At 43.1% G+C, this 27,306-nt stretch overlaps 1 protein-coding gene across 6 annotated transcripts in view; it reads right to left on the bottom strand.

Annotated features, from left to right (window-relative positions):
• Positions 1-27,306, bottom strand: part of SPATA7 (spermatogenesis associated 7) — a 139,118-nt gene that overhangs the window by 108,925 nt on the left and 2,887 nt on the right. For 4 of the 6 annotated variants that reach the window (XM_085894740.1, XM_085894744.1, XM_085894743.1 and 1 more), the window contains exons 2-3: positions 12,379-12,557; positions 12,179-12,271 (exon numbers count right to left, since the gene is read on the bottom strand). In XM_085894740.1, coding sequence (XP_085750866.1) covers positions 12,179-12,271; positions 12,379-12,394 — 109 coding nt within the window. In that variant the 5' untranslated portion in view covers positions 12,395-12,557. Of the gene's footprint in view, positions 1-205; positions 316-12,178; positions 12,272-12,378; positions 12,558-27,306 lie in introns of those variants that run through there. The other 2 variants (XM_085894745.1, XM_085894746.1) reach the window with 2 other exon arrangements.

Genomic DNA, 27,306 nt, shown 5'->3' with positions numbered 1-27,306 from the left:
TTTTTGGAATTTTTACAAATTAATTAAAAATGAAGCACTGAAATATCTTGTGTCAATAAGTATTCAACACCCTTGCTATGACACTCCAAATTGAGCTCAGGTGCATCCAATTTCCTTTGATCATCTTGGAGATGTCTCGATAACATGATTGGAGTCCACCTGAGGCTAGTTCAATTGATTAGACATGATTTATAAAGAAACACACCTTTTATATAAGGTCTCACAGTTGCAGTGCATGTCAGAGAAGAAACTCCACTATGAAGTCCGAGGAACTGTCCGTAAAATGCCAAGAGAGAAGTGTGAAGAGGTATAGATCTGGGGAAGGGTATAAAACAATTTCTAGAATGTTGAAAGTTCCCAAGAGCACAGTGAGCTCCATCATTAGGAAATGGACAAAATATGGAACGACTCAGACTCTTCCTAGAGCTGGCCATCCGACCAAACTGAGCAACCGGGCAAGAAGGACCTTGGCCAGGGAGGTGACCAAGAACCAAATGACCACTCTGCCAGAACTACAGAGTTCCTTGGCTGAGATGGTAGAACCTGCCAGAAGGCCAATAATCTCTGCAGCACTTCACAAATCCAGGCTTTAATGGAGAGTGGCCAGACAGAAGCCACGCTTAAGAAAAAGGCACGACAGCACGTCTGGAGTTTGCAAAAAGGCACGTGAAAGACTGAGAGCATGCGGTAAAGCATTATGTGGTCTGATGAGACAAAAATTGAACTTTGGCCTGAATGCAAAGCGTTACCTCTGGAAAAACTGAGCACAGCTAATCACCCATCTTACAACATCCCTACCGTGAAGCAATGTGGTGGCAGCAACATGCTATTGAAATGCTTTTCAGCAGCAGGGACTGGGGGAACTTGTAAGAGTGGAAGGAACAATAAATGGAGCCAAATGCAGGCCAATCCTTGAGGAGAACCTGTTTCGGAATGGAAAAGACCTTTGACTGTGGTGAAGATTTACGTTCCAACAGAACAATGACCCCAAGCATACAACCAAAGCAAAACTGGAACGGCTTCAGAACAAGAATGTGAAAGTCCTTGAATGGCCCAGCCAAAGCCCAGGCTTGAATCCCATTGAGAATCTGTGGAAAGATTGGAAGATTGTTGTTTATCGATGCTCCCCATTCAACTTCACAGAGTTTGAGAAAATCTGCAAGGAAGAATGGGAGAAAATCCCCAAATCCAGATGTACAAAGCTGACACAGACATAACCAAGAAGACTCGAAGCCGAGTCATTCCACCTCATATCACCGGAGGCCTCCCAGTTGACCCCCTCAGATTTACTTTAAACTTTCATAAAATAGTTCCCAGGTATAAAAATGAAGCTGCGTAAAATTTTAGGTCCATAGATGTGGTCAACTCTGAGATATTGAGGGTTAAAAATGTGGTTGTGGCCCTATTTTTATGGTCGTTGCGAGCATCACAAAATGAACGGCATACTTTTAAGCTCCCACAACTTTTTAAATATTAATACTAGAGCCTTGAAATTTTCAGAGATTATTCTTCTATAACTGCTCTGCAAGAAACAAACATAAAACTGAGTATACCTCCATTAATTTTTATGACCTGATCAGTTGAAATCCAGAAAAAAAAATGTTGGTTTTGTATGAAGACCCAACTTTGAGACCCCATATATTTTTATTGACCTATCCCAGAAGCTTGAAATTTTTTCAGGTAATAGCTGTATGGTAGTAGTGTTCAAATACATGTTTACTTTTCTTAATCAGTCATATATAATACAGTCATGATCCCTCAAAAATTGAAAATTTTCATTTTTCCCCAAAATTCAGGTGAGGATTGCAAATACATGACAAGGTATACCACTTCAAATTGTTCACCATTGGAAAGAGCATATTCAAGTTTACAAAAGTATCAAATATCAAAGTGGTATAATGTTTCTATCAGTATTTAAAAAATATTTGAATAAATGATGTTCTGCCAGTGCTGTGTGCATTGTGTGTGCTATTTAATGAACAGTCCTTTTACATGTAGTACATGTATATACAATGTACATACATATCATCTGCTATTAGGATACCATGAACATAATACTTTGAAATTTGAATTTGTAATTCTTTGTTTCTCATTTGTAAATAGCAAGAGCTTAATTCATCTGGCTGGGGCTAAAAATAGAACTCAGGAATAGTGGCTGATCTGCTGATGTCAGCAGTGTATATAGTTACATTCAAGGGAGGACATTTGTTGGGTTCCTTTGGTCCATGTGATTAAAGTTATTGATGCTCCCCTAACGTCAACTGGGAGGCAGTACAAGCTCGCACCTGACTTGGAAAAGCAGATCAAGGACCTATTTAAATCATTTACGTGAAATATTTTATTACATTGTTATTGCAGTATGTGATATATTTTTGTATTATTAATTTGAATCATTGAACTAATCATTCATGATTGCCATGGTGCCCACACCATGCACACACTTCATGTATTCATGACTGTGTTAAAACAGTTTTTTAACAAAAATAGAAAATATATATTTTTTAAATATACCACTTTGATATTTAACACTTTTGTAAACTTGAATATGCTCTTTCCAATGGTGAACAATTTGAAGTGGTATACCTTGTCATATATTTGCAATCCTCACCTGAATTTCGGGGAACAATGAAAATTTTCAATTTTTGAGGGATCATGACTAATATATATATATATATATATATATATATATATATATATATATATATATATATATATATATATATATATATATATATATATATATATATATATGACTGACTAGCAGTAAAGCCTGGCGTTGCTCGGGATTTCTTGCAAATTTCCTGAATAGCTGCTGAAAGCCACAATAAGCGTAGCTCCACCACCAAACAGATAAACGCTTCCTACCTCATAATTGACGGCCCTAAACCGCGTAAAGACTCTTCGATTCGGACCTGTATGGTACCGTAGAAAACGTAGGGTGAAATGATGTATTGACAGGCAGATAAAAGGGGGAAGTAACACGCAAAAGATGAGTTAGGTTTTCACAACGGTGGAATTGTTCTCTTGGCGAACTTGCAACTGAGATGGCATTCTGATTGTGGATGGCTGTTTGATGGGCACCTGAAATAGCGAAAGATTTGAAGGTGAAATAAATTCTACCGTACTATGATTCTTCTATGGTTAAATGCATACCTGTATGGGTCCACTGAGAGCCGTAAATGGAAGGAGCATTTCGGCGAGTACTTCCGGGCAAAACAGGAGTTGGCTAGAAGTCGCAGTGAGTCCTTTCACACAAGACGAAGTAGCGCTGCACCTTGGAAAACCGTGGGGGAGTTATTAAAAGGCAGCTACTGAAACAAAAACTCGAAAGGCCATTTTTGCCTACGTTAGATGGTAATTGAGGGCTCAAGACATCTCCCTTGCAATGCGAAATAGCGATGTGGTGAAAGTGCATGCAGGAAAAAATACTTTAGGAAGGTGGTGGAGGCTGATGTCTGACAGGTTGTTTCTAAAGGATAACCATTTTGCACCAGGCAAACCACAGAGACGACGGAGTTATGGTTTGTTACTGTTACTGTTAAGCCCACCCTTCTTTCCCAATCAGCCAACGGAGTTAAGCAGAAGGAACAACTTCTTGTGCCGAAAAGACGGCGCTGCCGCTACCACAAACAGCCTCAGAAGACGTGAGAGCAGGAGCAGCGAGTGGGTATAGGGGGCGCATGTTAACTAATTATTGCACAGGTGCAGCTCTGTCTTATTATGAACACAGAAAGTCCCCTTACTGGATGGGCACTGTGGGCCACTACTGGGACTGTTTTTTTTACCAATCGCAGTCATCGTCCCAACTGAGAGCTCTGCCAAACCGGGTTGCAGTCAGGCAGAATGCCCAAAATGACGGTGGCAGCAGACCGCATGGGTATTCGTTCTGAGTAGTTATCGTAAGAGATTTGTGCAACAACCCCACAATTAAACCGCTCATGCCTTCCTCTCTCACGCCTCCCGGATGTCTGAATTGCGTGGACGCGCTCGACTGATGCGACAAAAAAAAAAAGAGGACCCCGTGCATACGCACATGGTGTTGGAGGTCAAGGACAAACGACCTTAGCTATAAGGACCATGCAGTGTCGAACCAGCTTTCTGTGGTTCAGCCGGTGAAAATGCCAAATGTAGCAGCATTATTTAAAGGGTTCTTAACGTGATCTGCATGTCCATTGCCAAGTGGAAGTGTTAAGCTGTCTGACAGAGGAAGAACAGTCTGGCTAGACCACACAACAATCCAGATGCAAGACCCTAAGCAACGTTTGTCACAGGCGAACTATGTTGTATTCGCCTGGCTTGCCAGAAAGGCAGTGAGGCAACTTTTAACCGATCCACAGAAGGCCGGAAAATGGGAAGTAAGGTATCAGACGGCGGGAAGAGAGCAGGATCGAGGACAGGTAGTGGCAAGAAATAGCGGTGCACTACACGATTAGAGGGATTTGTCCGCTGAGGCGAGTCTAAAAAGGCAAAACTAACGAAAAGGCAAATCAAATGAATTAAACAGTAGAAGTAGAACAAATCAGCACTCCCCTACAAAACCTCTTTGTAGACGATGTTTTTCGCTCTTCCACCTGCAGCGAACGCAAAAGCGTCCTCGTTGCTGCCAACGCACGAGCAGCCAATGTAAAGCTGACCGTGGGAGAAGCACGACTCCCCCAAATGCAAACCCGTGACAGGCAGAGTCTGCCCCTGTGACTTGTTTATTGACATCGCAAAACACAGTCCAACGGGAAACTGGGACCTCTGAAAGTTAAACGGGAGAGTAGACCCTGACGGAAACAGATGCATCCTTGGGATAAGGACTACTTCACCTCGGCCGCAGCCTGTAGTTATCGTGGCTTCAATGAGACGTGGTGTTAATGCCTTGATGACGAAGCGTGTCCCATTACACTGCTTCGGAGGAACCAAATTGCGGAGCAGCATAATAGGAGAACCAACTTTGAGCTTCAAGGTGTGGGGGGGGGGGGCAATCCGGGAGGCTCGAGTGAATTTAACAGCTCAATAGGATAGTTTGCTGCATCTTCTGGATCAGTAGTCTTGTCAATAGACTTGTAAACATAGGCCTCTCCAGGAATGAGCTGGAGTAGCTGATCGTTTACGTTGTTCACAACGCTATTTTTTGGGGCCAGAATGGCCCTCTGACTTAGCCACTCCATGTCCGAATATTTAAGGGGAAATTGCGGGAAAACTGAATCCATAAGATCAGAAGCAGTAGCAACAACGCTGCAAAGGGAGTCTAATGAAATGAAGCCGCGGTCGTCGTTTGGCATTGTGCAGTCACCAAGCGTAAGGAGAGCCTGTGCGAACGACGTAGACGCGACGTCTCCACGCAGGTGAGCTCGCATGTTAAGGCCCAGTCCCACCTTGACGTTTTAGCCAGCAATGGCAACGTATTAAAATGTATGTAAAACGCTGGCTAACATTGAACTTTTGATGTTTTTTTTTTTTAAGATTCTGGCGTATTATTTTCATAACGACTTGGTCTTAGGCTTAACGTATTAGTAATGGACACAGAACGTTTCGTTGTGTTATAGACAACTTATACCAACGAATGCTGAACCTGTTGTCGGCCTTCACAACCTATGCCCAACGATCGTCTAACTTATGCATAGCGCGCTGCACGCATCGCCGACGATCACGTGGCATAGGTTATGAAAAGGCTGCCGCACAACGATTCAAATCATAACCGCCGCAGAAATGGAAGTGTCAACATCGCAGTCACACCTTGGCGATCTTGCCAGCATATGCCAACCTCTGAAAAATGCGTCTAAAACGCTGGCGCACGTCGAATACGGTATGGGTAAGTTTGGTATGCGTGAATAGAACGCTAAAGTACGCTATCATACGTCGTAGTAAGTGGAGTACGTCTTGTAATTTTGAACATGTTGAAAATTTTACGACGTACTTGCCGTATGACACATGCTCCACATGCGATGGAAATAAGTTGTACGCACGATATGCGATCGTTGACACACATCGACACACGTTACTTGTAAGGTGCTCATAAGTCGAAACACGTCAATGTAATGGTTAGCGTCAGTGTTCCAGACTCCCGGTTTTTTTTTCTTCGGTATGACGGTTTTCAGTGTACAGTGCGGTTATGATTTAAATTGTTGAGTGGCAGCCTATTAATTATATTATATTATAACCGCACTAGAAATCGAAGTGTCAAAATCACCATCATACTGAAGGAAGGAAGAAAAGAAAAAACAAAAAAACAGGGAGTCTGGAACACTGACGCTAACCATTACCTTGATGTGTTTCGACTTATGAGCACCTTACAAGTAACGTGTGTCGATGTGTGTCACCGATCGCGTAACGTGAGTACAACACGTAACTCATAGGTTAGAACTAAGTTTTGGGTACGCTAAACATTACCTCGACGTGTTTCGACTTATGAGTAACTCACAAGTAACGTGTGTCGACGTGTGTCAATGATCGCGTGCCGTGCCTTCAACTAATGGCCAGCGTTATGCGGAACGTGCGAGTCATACGCTGGCATAAGTCTTAAAATTTCAAGCATGGAAAATTTGAGGACAACCAAAAAGTACAACGTTTAAAGCCAGCGTACAACGACGTATGGCAGTGTTTTTCAGCGTGCTCTCAATGTTATCAAAACTTATCCATAACGTATTCGACGTGTAACAGCGTTTTAGACAAATTTTCCAAAAATCGGCATAAGCTGGCTAAAACGTCAAGGTGTGACTGGGCCTTTAGTGCTGAGACGCAGAGTCCTAACCTTGGGCCAAAGCGCGGATGCGGATATTGTAGGGCGTCATATGACCGGTGCGTTTCATCGATTCGTTGAAGACGGCTATCGCGACTGTGCAAAACAATGTCCCGCTTTTTACGCTGGTCCCCATGGAGGAGTATGGTGACCTCGTTATATGAAGCGGCATTGTATCGGCGGGCGTGCCCCCCAGCAGGCCTCTTATCCGCGTCAATGACAACGGAAAAAATGGGGGATGGGGCTGACTCTAAGGCGCACTTAAAACTCCGAATGTAATTATTTTTCTCGTGCAGCATGCGTTGCAAGCTAAGCAGCACGTCCCTGTCTAAGGTGTCATGTTCTTTGTCGTCCTCAGGTGGAGGGAAAATATCAATTTGTGCATCGGCCTGTTTCTTGTAGTCAGCAATGAAGTAAATCTGCAAAAACGAAGGTTTACAGTTTTGCGAAGGGAGCAACGACCCGATTAGATGGTAAACCTGACCCTGAACTTTGAACGTAGGCATCCAACCCCCTTCGCTAACAACATGCGCCCGAAAGAGGTCATTTGGAAGGCACTGTTATATTTCCTGATGAGCTTAAGGAAACTATCTGAAGTCAATGAAGACTCTGCAAGCAGGTCCCTTAAAGGGTATGGCGGTTCCTCAAGTGGAGGTAGACTGACCTTACCGTTGGAGTAGCACATCCCTGGCGACTCCCCACCCCACTTAAGGGCACGACAAAATTGGCAGGTGAAGTGCATCTCACCAATTTGTACGTCACCATGCATGGAATAGTTAACTTCGGCCTCGTACTGAAAAGCTTTTCGAAACCAAAACTGTTTGTTTGGGCACATGACGCCACGGATGTTGTCCCGCCGTTGACAATTACCGTCTAACCTTGCGCATCGCTCTTGTGGAGTCTCAGTAGACCTAGAAAGAGCTGTTCCAGAAGTGTTCCTGGAACGACGAACCGCCTGCTGTTCATTGCCCTCCGAAGCCCTAGAAGCAGCTGTTGCAGCAGCGTTCCTGGAACGCAGAACCGATCACTGCTCAATACCCTCAAGAGCCCTGGAAGCAGCTGTTGCAGCAGTGTTCCTGGAAAGCCGAACCGCCCGCTGTTCATCGCCCTCCAAAGCCCTGATTTCCGCTGCGCGCAGGACATTCTGTGAAAGTCAGGCGGTAGTTTCCTCGAGCGACTCGTTTGGCCTAGAAACCCTTCGAGTCGTGGCTAACGCTGTCCGACGCCCAAGACAAACCCTCTTTTTATGCAGCATTATCGAAAAAGGTAAACCGAGATTGAAAAGAACTACGGTTTTTGGAACAAAAAAAAATTGTGGGGTAGAGTGCGACTTAGACGGGTAAATTTGTAAGTTGGGGTTTATATCGAGCAAACAATATTTAAAAAAGGGGGAGTGGTTAAACGTAAAAGTAATAACTCACGGATAGGAAGTGTAATGTTCGTGTAACCGAACGGCGTTTGAAAATCAGCCGAGCTCAGGATTGTTCCTCCGAACGTTTAAGAAACGACGTCAGAACGGGAAACAGCAGAAGCACAATCACAGGAAAAAAAGGATAATGGGTAGTCCACAGCACTAAAGATGCGACCGGACAATAGCGGAACAGGAGAAAATGTGACACGATTTTCCTCGGCATAGCCCGACCAATGACAAATGAGTTGCATCCCAAACCACACGTGAGTGGTCGGTGCAAAAGTAAAGCTCAGGGCAATGACCTTCTTGAGCAACCAATAGGACACGCGCAATGAGGTCATGCACAAAAAGCTTGCACGTGTGCACGGCGTGAACTGCATGTACTGGATCCATTTCGTCATTTTAACGTTAATTAACACCGTAAATCTCTCGCATGCACCACAAGCACAATACACAAATGCAGTGTATGCAGCAGAAAAGGTAGGGAGGGCGAGCAATGAAAAAGAAATTGCGTTTAAGCTTATTCGGGGAGTCGAGTGGGAAGTGCAAGAATGAAATTAATTATCGATTTGTTCTGCAATCAGGGATTTTTCGGCAGTGACGTAGCGAAGGTAAACGGCGCCCGGGGCAAAGTGGAAATTTGCATCCCCCGTAGGCCTTAAACTTGAGTGGATTTGAATGGAAAATCCCATAAGGGATATCGATTTATCGATTTTTTTCGAATATCGGAAGTGTTATGGAAAAAAAATTATAGCCCATGACCTAAGTTGGACCAAAAGCCATAATCATACTGAATTTGAATGGAATCGGTTGGAGTTTGTGAAAATGCATAACGACCATAAACACACACACACATCCTCAGTTTTATAGATATGCAGTATATAGAGATTAAGAAAAGTAAACATGTATTTGAATACTACGACCATGCAGTTATTACATGAAAAAATTTCAAGCTTCTGGGATGGGTCAATAAAAATATATGGGGTCTCAAAGTTGGGTCTTCATACAAAACCAACATTTTTTTTCTGGATTTCAACTGATCAGGTCATAAAATTTAACAGAGGTATACTCAGTTTTATGTTTGTTTCTGACAGAGCAGTTATAGAAGAATAATCTCTGAAAATGTCAAGGCTCTCGCATTAATATTTAAAAAGTTGTGGGAGTTTAAAAGTAGCCGTTAATTTTGTGATGCTCGCAATGACCATAAAAATAGGGCCACAACCACATTTTCAACCCTCAATATCTCGGAGTTGACCGCATCTATGGACCTAAAATTTTACGCAGCTTCATTTTGATACCTGGGAACTATTTTATGAAAGTTTAAAGTAAATCTGAGGGGGTCAACTGGATACATTTTCTTAAATTTGATGATTTCAGATGGAATAACTCAGTTGTAATCACTGCCAAAGGTGCTTCTTCAAAGTATTGACTCAGGGGGTTCAATACTTACTGACGCAAGACATTTCAGCTTTTCATTTTTAATTAATTTTGTAAAAATATCTGAAGACTTGTCTTCACTTTGTCAATGTGGGGTATTTTGTGTCGATCAGTGACAAAAAAAATTAAATTTAATCCATTTTAAATTCAGGCTGTAACACAACAAAATGTGACAAAAGTCGAGGGGTGAGAATACTTTCTGAAGGCACTCTTCATAGAACAACTACTTTGATACTCTGGAAAACACTCTCTTCTGTTTTTTGCTGAGGACTTCACATTGTGTCATGCAGTACTGTATTCCCAGCCCACTGACGGGCAGAAAGCAGCTGTCACTTTCTACCGATCTGGAATTGATTAAATGCTGGTCAGCTAAATTCAACAGGTGCTTCTCTCCAGGAAAAATTCTCGAAAACTCACCTTGTCACTTTGGAAGGATCGTCACATGAACCCACCTATTTCTACAGTTTCTTGAACGTCTAGGTCTCACCACAAGCCAAGACCTCATGGCTGACCATATAGCAAATTGGTATCCAAATTCAGCCCCAAACTGAGCACCCTACATTGTTCCAAGTTATTCCTCAAAAAAAAGAAAAAAAGATCAGAACGACATACAACCTAAAAAGCCTTTGCCCGATGACTGTTCTCCATTGATGGGGCCTCCCTGACCCGGCCTCTCCCCACAACCCCACGTCTGGACCCCCTCCCTTCATCTGCGTCTCTGTCGAAACAAACTCTTCACATCTGTAGAACCCCAAAAATTTAACAATATTGGCATCTCCTGCAATGAGGCAGAAACCACAGGGCCTGTTGCTCCCACACCACAGAAAGGTTGAGGTCTCTCTGTTTCCATTTTTACAACAACCACTCATCCAGTATTGTTCCTGCTTTTTATGCCCTTCCACCCTCCCCAACTTCTTCAGCATGCACATATTCTTCCAGTAGCTCCATGCTGTTTATCCTGGCATGTACTCCCATAAATGGAGCCTTACAGCCCACATCGGCCTGGTAGGATAGCCTACTAGGCTGTGAACAGCATTTGTGATAAAGGGTTATGATGAATAATCACGGGGGAAAAACGAATATCGTTCCAAGAAAGGGGTGCTACTTGAACTTTTAAGATTTTAGAGACAACTACATAGTGGACTCGAGGTAAACGTTTTCCATGAGATCTCTGATGATGCTCTGTGGGGTCTCAAAGATGGCCACTCGTGTCAAAAAAGGTACTTTTTGGTATTTTGGCTTTTTTCATCTCACTGAGAACTCATATCTCCATAACACTTCATTTACGAGCGAAGAAACTCGGGGTTAACAAAACAGTGTTTCAAAAATCAGAAATACATGGTTGCCCCGTGTTTTATTGAAATAATTATCATAAATGAAACAAATAAATTTATCCAGATAGTTTCAAATTTTCATCCTTTTGAGATATGGTTTTATCATTAATAAAAAAAAAATATTTTATCAATAATAAAGATAAATAAAAATAAACACACCTAAAGAAGCAATTATTAACTTTCAGAGGATGAAGTATCGAGGTCATACAATCAGCAATGAACACATTATTTGGGTAATTAGGAACTTCAAAAAATTACGATCACGTTTCACTGACGAAAAGGTTGTCAAATGATGCGTATGATGTGCAGCATAGATACATAAACCTGATGTCGAGCATATATCTTAGTGTGTGTGTTGATGCAATTGGCTAAGATAGCACACTAACTAGAGCTACTAATTTGATCAGTAACGATGCCATTCTCATTATCCTAGTCATTTCCATTGCCACACTCAAGTAAAGGTTCTGTCAATGTTTTGGAACAATTAGTACAATGTTTCAAGTCAGCAAAATGAATACCAACTTACTGGGAATAATGAACCATTCAGAGTGGTGATCTCACCAGGATTATGTCACCCAACCAAGGAAAAACTGCCTCATCAGTCCTATGCATCTGAAGACAAGAAAGGAATGGTTCTTCTGCTTCATCGTCTATTTATTGTGGAGCCACTTTCTGGAGTTGGTTCAATCCCACCCTTCCCGAGGATTTCAATGGAGCCGCCCACCACCATCTCCTGTCATCCCCAATCCTAACCTGTGATTGTTGCCCCTCCCCCATTACTCTTTCCTTACCAAACTGCAAATCCTAATTCCTTTCATTTTTCATCCAATCTTACCTTTCTTGCAGGATTTTGTATTTCCTCACACGCTCTGCCTCTCTCTCCATCTCTCACCCTCCCCCTTTTCCTGTTGATTAATTCCCTTCCTTATTTAATTCACCTGTTGCCCCACTGCCCCACCATCAGTCCATTGCCTTTTTGCAATGGCGATGGTTTCTGTTCATTGCCTTCAAATAAACATTGCCTTCTGTTCCCTTGCTCTTCCAAGAGCCTCGATTTTGTATATGCAAGAAATTAATCACAGTGTTATTCAAAGCAAAACCTATTTTAAGATGGATACTGTGAGCCTAGAGAAAGGCCTTGTTCCACCTTCAAGAAATGCATCTCAAGAACTTACAGCCAATGCAATGCAAGCAAATATCCACACATGACAACATAAAACTGCCACACCCATACTGATGTCTGGATGTAAATGCTCAATCTTTCTGTACCTTTCGCTTGAAAAATTCTGTTGTAGTGCGAAGTCATATGATTATGAATGAGGACTTCGCCGTCATGCCCTTTTGGTAGAGTCGGCCAAAATGCTATTAAAAAAGGGAATTAAATTACAAGTTTTATTATTTATGTAATCATTATAAGCATGTGGAATTTTCATTAATATGTGATTAAACAAATCCATCATGAAACTTACAGCCGTATTTCAGCATTGTAATATCTGTCCAGAGTAGTTGGAAGGAGTCCCAGGCAACGAGCTGGTCAGATGAATCATCACAGAGGCATAGATTTGGGCAGCTCGGTGCAGCATTGCTTCATGAACAACCATCTGTCTCAATGTGAACTTCCTCCCGCAAACATGCACCAACTCAAAATCTGCCAGTTCACAAGCAAATGCAATTCCAGAAGCGCTTTCATTGTACTGATCATCAGAGTTTAAAAGAGTTACTGCGAAGAGGTTCACAATCAGATGAAGGAAAAAAGCGCTAGCAAGAATATGAGCAAGTATGCCGGGGAGCTTAAAACTTTGGGAGTGGGGTACAGAATGAAAGTAAAGAATCATACATGATTAAAGACCAATTCGAGTAAAATAACAACTTATATTAAGCAAAGAAAAATAAAAAAAGGCATTTAACCGAGTGTGTACAAATCGGAATGACCACACAATGCACTGACATTAAAATAAAATAAAAAGACTAAGTTGTACATTGGTTTTACTCCAATTTGTCAGTTCATGTTGCTCTGCCAAGGGAAAGCTGTGCTGTTAAAGCAATTTCTTGGAAAGGATTACATTGGGAGTTTTGCTATTGCTTTCTAAGTGGAAGTCAGGGCAGGTATTCAGAATTTGGTCAAGGTGCTCGCATACTTGCTTACACTTGGTGAAGGGCTGTGGGATACTTAACATCCACTGATAGCACCAATATGTACTGGCAGACGGGTCCCAAGCTTATTGCCACATCAAACAGAAAGCTGGCTCATTGATGGAACACCCTACCTGTGAAGCACAGGTGTGACAATTAATGTTGGGTCATTAATTTAATGTCAACGACACAGCTGAAAGACAAGTGCACTATCTCGGAGGTATCCTGCCAGCCCCTCTTACTCCAATATGACCTGCCAAATGAACTAATTTAATCTGAGCATATCATCACAAATCTCTATCTCTATCTCTATCTCTATCTCTATCTCTATCTCTATCTCTCTCTCTCTCTCTGCCTGCCTCTCTCTCTGCCTGCCTGTCTCTCTCCCTATCTCTCTATCTCTATCTCTATCTCTATCTCTATCTCTATCTCTATCTCTATCTCTATCTCTATCTCTATCTCTATCTCTATCTCTATCTCTATCTCTATCTCTATCTCTCTCTCTCTCTCTCTCTCTCTCTCTCTCTCTCTCTCTCTCTCTCTCTCTCTGCCTGCCTCTCTCTCTGCCTGCCTCTCTCTCTGCCTGCCTCTCTCTCCCTCTCTCCCTATCTCTCTCCCTATCTCTCTCCCTATCTCTCCCTATCTCTCTCCCTATCTCTCTCCCTATCTCTCTCCCTATCTCTCTCCCTATCTCTCTCCCTATCTCTCTCTCTCTCTCTCTGTCTCTCTCTCTCTCTCTCTCTCTCTCTCTCTCTCTCTCTCTCTCTCTCTCTCTCTCTCTCTCTCTCTCTCTCTCTCTCTCTCTCTCTCTCTCTCTCTCTCTCTCTCTCTCTCTCTCTCTCTCTCTCTCTCTCTCTCTCTCTCTCACCCCCTGCTGGTCGTTTGTTTTCTGGGCATGGTGTCATGGCCGCCGTGGGCTGCTGCTCTGTGTTGTGGTGAGTTTTCAGTGTTGTTTTCGTCCCTTCCCTCCCCCTCCCCCTCCCTCTTCCTTTTCCTTCCTGTTGTGTTGTGTTCTGTGGTGGTTTTATTCGTGGTTTTTCTCCTCTGTTATCGTTGAGAGAGAGAGTGAGAGCTGGCCCTCCCTTTGGGCATGGCCTACCCGTTTAGGTTAAGGATATATTTTGCTTTGAGGTTTTGCTCTCTGCTTTAAACCTGTTTTATTTTAATTTATGTTGTCTTCTTTTAAGTTCGTTTTTGTTAACTCCCTCTTTCCCAAAGTCAGAGGAAGTTGGAGTGCCTTGTTGACTTCCTTTTCCCGAGGTAGGGAGGAGGTTGGGCCCCGTGTACTTAAGCATGGCAGCTGCTCGTTCACAGCAATACGCTGCATCCGAGCATTAATCACGTAAACACGGTATAGCTTGCTCTCCACCGGAAGGTGTTACGGTGGAAGCGATTGTCATGGTAATCGGGAACATAATCGGTTTTGAAAAGGTACGTGCAGCTTCATGTATGAATAAGCGTGTGATCATTTTTGTATCTGATGAAGCGTTCGTTGCTGCAATTGTTGAACAAGGCTTGGCCCTTGATTCTGGGACATTTGTCATGGCATACCCCCTTGACTCTTGTGCACAAAGGGTAGTAATTAGTAATCTCCCACCGTTCCTAAAGAATTACTTAATACTTTCAGCCTTGCAGCGCTATGGTGATTGTGTGTCTCCATTAATAATGCTCCCTGTCGGCTTTAAAGATAAACAGGTTAGCCATGTCATGAGCTCCCGCAGACAAGTATTCATGGTACTTAAAAAAGAATATGCTTCACTTAACGTTACTATCAAGTTTACTTCAAATGGTCAACTATCAAGTATATGTCTCTACCGATACCCTAAAGTGTTTTGGTTGTGGAGCGATTGGACATATGAAACAGTTCTGTCCACTCAGTCAGAAACAACCTCCCCTCAATGCTCCTAGTAATGATTTTCAGACTAATATTATCACCTTCACCCGAAATGATTATCCTCCCCCCAATGTTACCGACTCCGTCGGTAACGATCCCCTCCCCAGCATTACTGACACTGCTCGTAAGGTCTTTGCCTCCAATGTCACTGACTGTGCTCATAACGATCCTCTTCCCAACGTTACTGATTCTGTTGGTGACGATCCTTGCCTTAATATTAATATCATCAACTCAGTAAATAATGTTGAGCTTCAGTTGAATGTTGCAGCTTCCCTTTCAACAAATAAACAAGATAGGCCTTTAGTAATTGAACGAGTTGACACAAGCACTTGTAATGAACAGATGGACACCACAAACGAGGGGTTCGTTACTGTTTCTAAAGTTAAAAAACGCAAGTCTGTTGTCAGAAACGTATCACCCTCCAGGAAACGACCAACCAACACGAGCATAAATGGCACTGAAATCTCACTTTCCAACCAATTTGCCTTGTTAGAAGAAGAGGAAAAATCGGATGTTTTACTCGATAATAATATTAATGACGATGGAGTAGATACCAAATCATTAATATCGAAAGACTGTATTCCTAACCTCCTAGAATGTACCGCTTCACAAAAGGGGGCCTCTCCCCATAACTTAGAGCAGTGTTACGAATGTCATGATGATGCTAAAACACCTGCCCGAACTGACAAAACTGGTACTCCCACCGTGCCTGATGAATCTGAGGTCCCCGGTCAAATTGATGGAACCTCCCTCCCATGTACAGTTACCCCAGTCAAAATCAACACACCGGATGTACAGATTGATTGTAATTTGGAGGCAGCCGTGCCTGTGATATCTAATCAAGTCACTGCTGAAGGACAGCAGGGTATTGTCGCAGATAGTATGGGGGGATATGAGTCTGACGGGACATCTTCTGTCTCTGTTTCAAGTGATGCGGGTAGCGATACTTCTTCTCTAAAGCTCGAAGACGCTTCTTCAATTTCTCCAGATACTATTCACACCTTCTTGCACAAAAGGTTTCGAAAAAAGAATGTCAAAATTAAAGACAATTTTCCAGTTCGCGAAGACTTTATTCAAGTGACCCGAATAATGATTTCCAGACCCGATCGATACAATCTTACTGACCTTCAACGTCATTGTTTGAGGAAATTTTTAAGTCGTGCTCGAAACGAACTCAAAAATAATGGTTGATGCTGTTCTACCTGATGACCTCTGTCCTTTCCCCTCTTCATACCTTCGATGAAAATATCCATTGCAAGCTCAAATATCAATGGTGGTCGTAATTCTCTCCGTAAAGTGCAAGTTAAACAACTAATCGAGTGCAACAAGTTCGATATCTTATTATTACAAGAAACTCATTCCACTGACTTCTTCAGTTGAATGGGAATTATTTCTTAAAGGGCATTGGCTCTTCAGCAGTTTTTCAAGTCCGATTGCCGGGACAGCCATCTACTTTCAGCAAACTCTTCCTTTAACTTTACTCTCCTTCCAAGAAATTGTAAAAGGACATTTAGCTTCCCTGACCTTTTCCATTCGTCAGCAGCTTTTCACCATTGTCAATCTATATGCTCCTAGCACAAATCCTGAAAGATCTTTTTTTGATTGTCTTAAATCATTTCTTGCGAATATCCCCCCTGACCACTTTCTATGTCTCGGAGGTGATTTTAATTGTACACTAAACCCCCTCTCGATAGGAATGGTGCTGAGCCACATGCAGCCAGTACGAGAGCTCTTGCTCGCTCCATTTCAAAATTCAAGTTGACTGACATTTGGCGACTGCAACATCCGACGCAACAACAATTTACTTGGTGTCTAACAATCGAGTGTCTTCAGCTCGACTTGATAAATTCTACATTTCCAATCATTTTCTTAACCTTGTCTTAAACACCTCAATTCTCCCAGCTGGGTTCTCTGATCACCATGTTGTTGTTATGCGGTTTCAACTGCCACTAGTTAAGAGGGGGAGCCCTTATTGGAAGTTTAACACAGCACTTCTTCAAGATGATTTCTTTGTTACTTCCTTTAAAACCTTCTGGGCACATTACATCACAATCGATCAGAAGTTCTCTTGTCAACGTCAGTGGTGGGACAATACCAAAGTTCAAATTGGAGTTTTCTGTCAAAACTTCTCACGACACAGTACTCTGAATCGTGACATTGACATAGAATTAGTGAAGACACAAATTCTAAACTTGCAAAATACAGTGTCCTCCTCTAATGACAATAGACAGCAGCAAATGTTGCATGAAAAGAAAGCTCTTCTGAACGAGTTATTGGTCGAGAAGGCAAAAGGTGCACTCCTTCGAATGAGAATGATTCACCTACAGCAACTAAACACTCCCAGTCGTTTCTTCTTCAAGTTGGAAACAACTTCCAAAATCAGAAACAAATATTATCCTTGCTTTCTGCTGATGGAAAGACGCTGACTGATCCGAGTGATATTAAACTCACTGTTAAAAATTATTTTTCAAACCTCTATTCTGCCAAGCACACTTCGTTAAACCACACGCATCATTTTACTACTTCCTTACCTGCACTTAATGAAACACAGAAATTGACTGCTGAAGGTGAAATAACCTTAGATGACCTTACAAGTGTTGTAAAAACCTTGCCCACCAGCAAAGCACATGGGTTAGATGGGTTGCCAGTAGAATTCTACAGCGCTTTCTGGGATCTGCTGGGACCATGTTGTCTATTAACAGTCTTTCAAGAAAGCATACAAGCTGGTGAACTTCCTTTGAGCTGCAGACGTGCTATCCTCTCACTAATCCCCCAAAAAGGTGACCTTCAACTTGTTGAGAACTGGCACCCAATCTCTCTACTTTCTGCCGATTATAAAATCCTGTCCAAATTACTTGCCAATCGTTTAAAAGTTATAATAGGACACATTGTAACTCCTGACCAGTCCTATTGCATTCCTGGTCGATCAATATTTAACAATATATTTTCTGTTCGCGATTTGATTTCGATTTGCCATTGTCAGAACGTCAATGCTGGGCTGATTTTTCTCGATCAAGAAAAAGCTTTCGATAACGTTGACCATTCATATTTATTTGAAGTTTTAAAGGGGTTTGGGTTTGGATCTTTCTTTATTTCCTGCATTAAGTTGTTGTCTCACAATAATTCCAGTATACTAAACATTAATAACAGTTTGTGTTCACCTTTTCCAGTTCAGCGAGGAATTAGACAAGGTTGCCCTCTTTCTGGGTACCTGTACTCACTTTTCATTGAACCCTTGCTCATTCATTTATGCCACAAGCTCTCTGGTTTTTCAGTGGTACCTTCAGTTAAGGTTCTTGCATATGCTGACGATCTGTGTGTAATTGTCAATACTCAATCTGACATTGCTGCTCTTACAAATGCTCTACAAAATTTTAATCTTGCATCTTCTGCTACTGTTAACTGGAGAAAGAGTAGAGCGTTGTGCCTTGGTCCTTCAGAGTTATTTATCCCACCTCCACTGCCTAATGCCTTGCAGTGGAGGCATGATGGTGTTAAACATCTGGGTGTTTTTCTCGGGAACGTGACTTTCTCTTTAAAAAATTGGGACCAGATGGTGGATCAAATCTCTCACACCCTTAATTGCTGGAAAGGTTTATCTAGCTTACTATCTTACAGAGGTAGAGTGCTAATAATCAATAATTTAGCTGCTTCCAAACTCTGGCATCGGATGATTGCCTTACAACCCCCCCAAATAAGTAATCCTGAATTTGCAACAAATCCTTGTTAACTTTTTCTGGAATGGTATGCACCGGCTCCGAGCAGATCTTCTGAGTGTCCCGCGAGAAAAAGGCGGTCAAGGACTCGTGGACATTACCAGCAAAATACTGTCCTTTCGACTGACTACCTTGCGTCAACTTCTATACAAGGAGGTCCTGTCCTGACGGCCGCTGGCTTCCTGTTTGCTCCTGCAAGCTGGTAAGCTCAAGTGTGGACTTGAACTTGTTCTACTTGATCTGCAGCGAGTTGACACCTCCTTACTGCCCTCCTTCCATCAAAGTCTCCTAAATGCCAGTCAATGCCTCCTTCCAGTACGAAACAAGGATTCGTATAAATTTAGTAATTTCATGCGTGAACCTGTTTTTTACAACAGCCTCTTTCACCATGACTTTCAAAGCAGGTCCCTCATTCAATCCTTCATTGAATCTGGCTTCTTCCTTGTGGAAGACTTTGTCAATCACACATATTCTGAATGGCAGACTCCGAACCAGATATTGGAAGCTTGCAATGTTAAATCAACACGAATAATTGGACTAATTCTACGTTCAATTGTTAAAGTTTTCAATCTTTTTAATTTGTCGTGGCCTCCATCACATGATGTTCAAGGTGAAAGTACAACACAACCTGACTTCCCTGATTTCGTTTTTTCTAACGCTCCTTCCATCAAGCCTCTACAAACATGTACAAAGACTGCTATGTATGTGCAATATCTCAATGTTACCTCTGCCAACCCCAATAATGCACTGACTACCCACTGGAAAGAGCTTCTGCCTGCAGGGGTTCCATCATCTCCCACCTGGTCTTCCATGTACACATCACCTGTATCTAAACGTGCCGGAGACATACAGTGGAGACTCGCACACTATTCCTTGACTTAAAACGTATTCCTCAAAAGATTGAACCTTGTTTCGTCCGATGAATGTCCTTTTTGCCATCAATCCGAGGATGTTTTCCATGCTTATGTTGGTTGTCAAAGGTTGATCCCACTGTTTAAACTCTTGAAACTTTTTTTCCAAAGATTAGGATTTTGCTTTTCATTCCATTATTTTATTTTCTGCATACCGGTATCTAACAAGAATGTCGGAATTGAAATTGCTAATTTCCTGCTCGCTGAAGCGAAACTCGCAATATACATCACTCGCAAGATGATGATTTCTGGTGTTAATTCACAGGAATGCAGCGCTCTGCTTGCCTTTAAAGGCTCTGTGTGTGTGCCCGTCTCAAAATGGAATTCCTGTTTTATCGAGAGAGTTCGCGAATTAATGGCTTCATTGATAAATGGTGTAAAATTGAAGGATTGTGCAGAGTGGAAGGAGAAAATTTATTCCTTTTGTATTAATTTAACATCTTCAGTTATTCTTGTTCCTGATTCACGTTTTAATTGAATCTGCACAATGTTGCATCACCTGTTTCTTTTTGTAATAAAAAGACATAAAAGTCAAAAGTCTGTCTGTCTGTCTGTCTGTCTGTCTCTCTCTGCCAAAGAACCATCTGGCAAACTCCCCCCACCCTCCATCGACTTTCTTAATATGACTGAGGAAGTTCAGTCATTCAAACTCCTGGGTCCCATTATCAGCCATCATCTTTCTCGGACAAACCACATTTCAAAGTTGGCCTCGAAAGCCAGCCGTCGGTTGGGCATCTTCCTTTGTACAAAGTCCTTTCTTGGCACACCTGAACTCCTGCCCACATACAAGGCCTTCAACTGACAAGAATGGTATACTGCTCTCCCCTCTGGGCTGGCTCCCCTGCAACACATCTTCCTCAGCTTGACTCCGTAGAAACCAGGGCCTTAAGGATTCTTGAAATCTCCTACGATGAAGCTGAGTCGATGGGCAAATCACTGTCTTCAACCACCTCCTTTCCGGTTTTGAAGTTTCTCTCCTGTGAGTTTCCTTCCATATCCATCTTGTCCATGGCATGCATCCTTTCCTACCCCCTATTGCTTCCCACACCTCTTGTTTGTCCAAGTCTCCCTCTATCTTGGCCTTCGACTGTGATGTTGGTGTTCCCTCCCCCTCTCTACTATTCCTTTTACATCCTGTTATGTCCTGATCCGTTCAGTGTACTGTACTAGCTCTTCCACGAGCCTCAACAATGTATACAAAAAAAAAGTAAACACGAAGGGCACACTTTGACATCGCAACGTCAACAGATATGCCTCTGCCCACATTATTACATCATTGTACATACTTGTACAAAGTTTAATTTAAATCCCTGAACCTAGATTCAAAATATTAAATAATTCTGGCTGCCACACCATGTGGCCGATCAGGTTGAAATTTAAAAAATACATTCCCCATGACTACTAGATTATAATTGTGGTTTCATATCAATTGATGAAGTGGTTCAAGTCAAAGAATGTTATTTAAATTTTTGTTCAATCCAATATGGCTGCCAGACCATGTGACATTAATTATAATTCGTGAACACGCTGGTATCCGCAAGGTTTGTGGAACATGTGGGTGAAGTTTCCCCTCAATCTGTCAAGGTGTTCTGGAGAAGATTTTAAAAGTTTTATTCCTCAAAAAAAAAACATAGCTGCCAAACGATGTGGCGTCATACATGGAGAACTTTTGTTCCTCATCGATGGGCGATCATACCTGTAATGTTTCGCCACAATCTGCTTAGCCGTTTCGAAGAAGATTTTTATGTTAAAAAAAATATGGCTGTTGAAAACCATGTGACCGATGACGTCACACACACACACACACACACACACACACACACACACACACACACACACACACACACACACACACACACACACACACACACACACACACACACACACACACACACACACACACACACACACACACTATACACCAAGAATAGCACCAAGTTGCTTGTCTTTGCAAGAAGTCGTGGACTTAGGGTGGTTGATTCATGGTTTCAGCGACCACAGCCGCACTGCTGGACTTGGCATTCCAACGCTGATGGTGTGGCAAAGGAGAATGGCCATATGCTCGTTGATGGTCACTGGAGGATGATTCAGAACTGCAGGGTCTACCTGAGTGCTCAGTTCAACAGGCTTGTTGTAGCATATCTGAAGTTGCAGCGTAAATGCAGGAGAATGGTACTATCACAGCCGAGAATGGATGTTGAGAAGCACAGGGATAAGAGGGTAGCTGAGGAGTTTGTGAACAGGTTGAATGGGGATTTGAGGGGACAGGGTGTTGTGGGGATTCCTGAAGAGTTGGGGAGTGACTTCAAGCCGACCATCCTTGATGTTTCTGGCAGGTGTCTTGGAATCCACCGTCAGGCGAAGAAGAACTTTGTCTCCCAAGGGATACTGGACAGCACTGACCAGAATCACAGGGCCAGGCTTTAATGGCAGAGCTGAGCTGTTCAGGGAGCTGAGGCATAAAACTGTACGTGTGTTCAGGGCGACATGGAGGCCAATGTGCAAGGAATCTGTGAAGAGGTGTGGTCAGGTGATTCTCATTCTGCGTACAGAGGAATTCATGCATTGCGTTCATCCAAGCTCATCCCCCGGTGTGCTGCAATAAGAACAGAGGGAGGTGGGCTCTTGACAGAGGAGTCTGAAGTAAAGGCTCGCTGAGCCAGTAACTTCTGGCAGTTGTTGACTATATGTTGATTGTCAGGGGTATAACTATCCCCACTGCTGACCCTCCAATCAACTGTGAACCGCCATTCTTTGTGGAATGACAAGCTGCGGTGAACCAGTTGAAAGGGGGCAAATGACTCATGCTGACTCTGACTGATGTCATTGTTGAAGGCCCGGTCACACCTTGACGTTTTAGCCAACTTATGCCGATTTTTGAAAAATTTGTCTAAAACGCTGGCACACGTCGAATACGTTATGGGTAAGTTTTGATAACATTAAGAGCACGCTGAAAAACACTGCCATACGTCGTAGTACGCTGGCTTGAAACGTTGTACTTTGCGGTTGTCCTCAAATTTTCCATGCTTGAAATTTTACGACTAATGCCAGTGTATGACTCACAAGTTCCGCTACGCTGGCCATAAGTTGTAGGCACGTTATGCGATCGTTGACACACGTCGACACACGTTAATCATCAGTCTAAACACGTCGAGGTAATGCTTAGTGTACCCGAAACTTATTTCTAACATACGAGTAACGTGTTGTAGGCACGTTACGCGATCGTTGACACACGTCGACACACGTTAATTGTAAGTTAATCATCAGTCTAAACACGTCGAGGTAATGTTTAGCGTACCCGAAACTTATTTCTAACATACGAGTAACGTGTTGTAGGCACGTTACGCGATCGTTGACACACGTCGACACACGTTACTTGTAAGGCACTCATAAGTCGAAACACATCAATGTAATGGTTAGTGTCAGTGTTCCAGACTCCCTGTTTTTTTTGTTTTTGTTTTTTCTTCGGTATGACGGTCATGTTGACACTTCGATATCTAGTGCGGTTTTGATTTAAATCGTTGAGCGGCAGCATATTAATTATATTATATTATAACTGCACGAGAAATTGAAGCGTCAACATGACCGTCATACCGAAGAAAAAAACAACCCAAAAAAAACCAGGGAGTCTGGAACACTGACGCTAACCATTACCTCGACGTGTTTCGACTTATGAGTAACTTACAAGTAACTTTTGTCGACGTGTGCCAACGACCGCATATTTGTGCGTACAACTTATTCCCATCGCATGCGGAACGTGAGGCATACGGCAAGTACGTCGTAAAATGTTAAACACATTTAAAAGTACAAGTTGTACTCCACTTACTACGACGTATGAGAGCGTACTTTAGCGTTCTATTCATGTATACCAAACTTACCCATACTGTATTCTATGTGCGCCAGCGTTTTAGACGCATTTTTCAGAGGTCGGCATATGCTTGCAAGATCGCCAAGGTGTGACTGCAATGTTGACACTTCCATTTCTCCGGCGGTTATGATTTGAATCATTGTGAGGCAGCCTTTTAATAGGCTACGCCACCTGATCGTCTGCAATACGTGCAGCGCGCTATGCATAGGTTGTGAACGCCGACAACAGGCTAAGCATTTGTTGGTATAAGTTATCTATAAGACAACGAAACGTTGTGTCCGTTACTAATATGTTATGCATACGACCAACTCGTTATGAATACGTCCGAATCTTTAAAAAAAACATCAAAAGTTCAGAGTAAGCCAGCGTTTTACATACATTTTGATACGTTGCCATTGCTGGCTAAAACGTCAAGGTGTGACTGGGCCTTCACATGAAATGCTGACTCATGTCATTGCATGTCTGTGCTCTGTTTGGAGCACAGACATCATTCCAACTGACTGGAAGAGGAGCCTTGTTAACCCTCTCTGGAAAGGGAAGGGTGGTCACCAGGACTGCAACAACTACCAAGGGGAGATGCTGCTCTCAGTGTCTGGCAAGGTCTTTGCTTGGATAATCCTTTATAGGGTTTGCCACCATCTTCTTGAGCACCAGCACCCAGAGCAGTTGGGCTTGACACCAAAGAGCCGTGTCCTATCCAACGATTGCCCATATCCTTGTTCTTCAGGTCCTCACTGAACAGATGAGAGTTTTGGCAGAGGCTGATCACAGCCGATGTTGAGCTCCGCAAGGCATTCGATTCAGTGAATTGGTATGCCCTCTGGAGGATTCTCGGTCTTCGTGGGATGCCACCAAAACTAAGCAATCTGATTTCTGCAGAAAACTCTGGTACAGAGAGTACTGTGAGATGTGGTGATTACATCTCTGACTTGCTTCCAGTTGTTACTGGAGTTCATCAGGGATGTGTCCTGCAACGAATATTTTTTGCAACGAATGCAGAATGTAGACAAATTGCACAAACGGTTTGTATTTCGAATTTGCCGAGTAAGTGTGTTGGTGACGTGTTGGGTATATAACCCACGTCATGTTTGGGGGTAGAAAACTGGCATGTCTGGTGCATGACTCGTCATTTTTCTTTTGGGAAAGGGAGGGGGTTAAAAAATGGCATTATTACCTCCACCATCGAAGGTGGAAGGATGTTATGTTTTCACCCTGTCTGTTTGTTTGTGTCCAGGATATCTCAAAAATTTATGGATGGATTCGGATGAAATTTTGTGGACAGGTTTGGCATTTGACAAGGATGAACTGATTTGATTTTGGTGAAGATCCAGATTCAGATCTGACTACTAGAATTTTTGAAGTGATTCTTCACAATTGAGAGATCGGTACAAAAATGATATATAGCACGGTATTTCAAAAGTTGTGGATGGATTTGGATTAAACTTGGTGGACACGGGTGTGCGACGAGGAAGGATTGGTTCAATTTTGGTGAATATCCAAATCCGAAGCAGGATCTGATAATTTTTTCACGGATTCTTTACCATTGAGACATAGGGCAAAACCGATATATTTAGCACGATATATAACTCCCTAAAAGTTGTGGACGGATTCAGGCGAAACTTGGTGGACAGGTTGGGTGTGTCGCAAGGAGGAATTGATTTGATTTTGGTGAAGATCCGAATCTGCATCTGGATACGATAATTATTTAATTTTTTTAAGTGATTCTTCATCATTGAGAGATAAGGCCAAAACGATATAGTACTGTACAGCATGATATTTCAAAAATGTATTGGGCGGATATAAGTTCTCGTGGATAAGGCATTACGTGGCGGAAGTGTACACTCTACCAAGTGCCCTTCTAGTTTTTAAGTGTTTCTGTGCATCAAACAGTAAGGGTCCTTGAATAAAAATATCAGTGGCCATTTTAAACTAAAAAATCTGGTGGCCAACTTGAATCTAAAAGCCAGTGACCATTTTGAAAACAAATAACAAATAAAAATGGCCTCCTCCTTCCTTCTTTGAAAAAAAATCCAAACGATCAAATGGTATTTTTTTATTTATTTGGCCTAAAAAGCCTCTTTCCGATTTTGAAAAAGATGAAGCGCTTATGGTTTCCTCACGCAGCAGTTCAAACGGAAACTTTTATTCTTTATCCAAAGCAGAAATCCTTTAGAAGGACATGGAAGCAGCACTCAAAATTATAGATCGTAATATTGTTACGAATCTGGAAGCCATTTGCACACAGGCAGACAGCAGGTCCCCAGCAGGTCAGTTATTTCGATAAGTATGTGTTTATAGTCAGGGTCCCCTCCCTATGTCTAATGGGATTTTGTGTGTGCGCTGTGAGTTATTTTATACATTTACTACAACAACAACAACAACAACAACAACAACAACAACAACAGCGGCACCGTCAATATTTCTCAACCCTCACTCAACCCGGTCGCCATTGCCCACATGTTTTTGGCTGAAGGCATGGGCGGAGCCTCCATCGCCTCAGATCGAGGCTCCGCCCCGAGGAAGGGCATGGAACGTTTCCTCCAGCCAATGAGCGAAGGACGAGCATCGCACGCGCGCCCCAGCCAATGGGAGGCCAGCGTGCCGAAAGCTACTATGGAGACTCTTCGGGGGGTGGGCCTCCGAGACGCCTTGACACACCCCCTGAGACACCTCGTCCAATCAGGAGGCTGACCACCTCAGGGGCGTAAATCGATAAACTTATGGATAAAGCTTATGGATAAAGAATGGATAAAGATATCCAAAGCTTTTGGATAAAGAATCGAAATATTGGCCCAGTCAGATGGGATGTTCGCCCCTCGTCCAATCTGGAGGCGAGTCCCTCAGGGCGTTTTCCTCGACCCACGGGGGAGGGGAAGGATAAGGGAAGGGAAGGATCGCCCCGGTCGAGAAAGGAGGAGAGAAGAAAGAGAAAGAGAAGAAGCCTCGGCTTGCCTGCTGGCACTCTCGTCTACCCGCAGGTGCTCATCTCGCCTGGTCCATTCCTGTGCTGGCTGGCGTCCGTTGCGTCGTCCCTGGTCCCTGGTGCTTGGTGCTGCATTGTGGCGGCGGGTTCGAGTCCCGCCACCGGACAAGCTCGACCAGACCGCACAAGGCGGACAGGTGCAAGAATAGGCCCCTGCCCTCAGCTCGCCTTTCCCTCCCAAGCTGAAGGGCCAAAAAATACTGCGCCACTGTGTGTGTGTGTGTGTGTGTGTGTGTGTGTGTGTGTGTGTGTGTGTGTGTGTGTGTGTGTGTGTGTGTGTGTGTGTGTGTGTGTGTGTGTGTGTGTGTGTGTGTGTGTGTGTGTGTGTGTGTGTGTTGCCAGTCTTTTAAGTAAAACTGTTAAGTGCTTTTGCTCCCTGTACATTGCCTGCATTTCTTTTATTCGCATAACTCTGCTCTTTGTGTGCTCGCCTCCCCGATTATTGTTTATAAATAAACCCCTGTGTTAAATGTTCCAGCTCGTTTTTCTGTGCTTTCTCCCATTGACCAAGCGCAGTGCAGATTGAGAATTAGTGAGGCCGTTTGGGCCGTTAAGTTGTCATTGGGTCCGACGGACTCTGGTAATTCTGCTCGGTTACACTGGACGGAGGTCGCTAGAGCGACCCGGTTCGACAGAGCCCGTCGAGGGTGTGGTTTCCCCGGTAGCGAAACTGCGTGGTTATTTAGGTATATTGGAGATCGAGACAATTAACCCTATGCCACGCGGTCGAAATATTGGCGTCCACGGTCCTTTAAGGCTTTCGCAACCCGTCAACTCCAGAGTTATCCGGGGTGACGGCCTTAAATTCCAGTGTTCGGTGGGAGACGGCCGAACTGCTCCATCTCGTGGCCGTTTATCGCCACCGAACCCCGGCCCAAAACAATATTTATTG

The sequence above is a fragment of the Eptatretus burgeri genome, chromosome 9 (genome assembly GCF_056783735.1).
Source record: "Eptatretus burgeri isolate ZD-2024b chromosome 9, Ebu_testis_v1, whole genome shotgun sequence".
Lineage (NCBI taxonomy): Eukaryota > Metazoa > Chordata > Myxini > Myxiniformes > Myxinidae > Eptatretus > Eptatretus burgeri.
The sequence above is the reverse complement of the archived record's forward strand: the minus strand, read 5'-3'. Positions and strand labels throughout refer to the sequence as shown.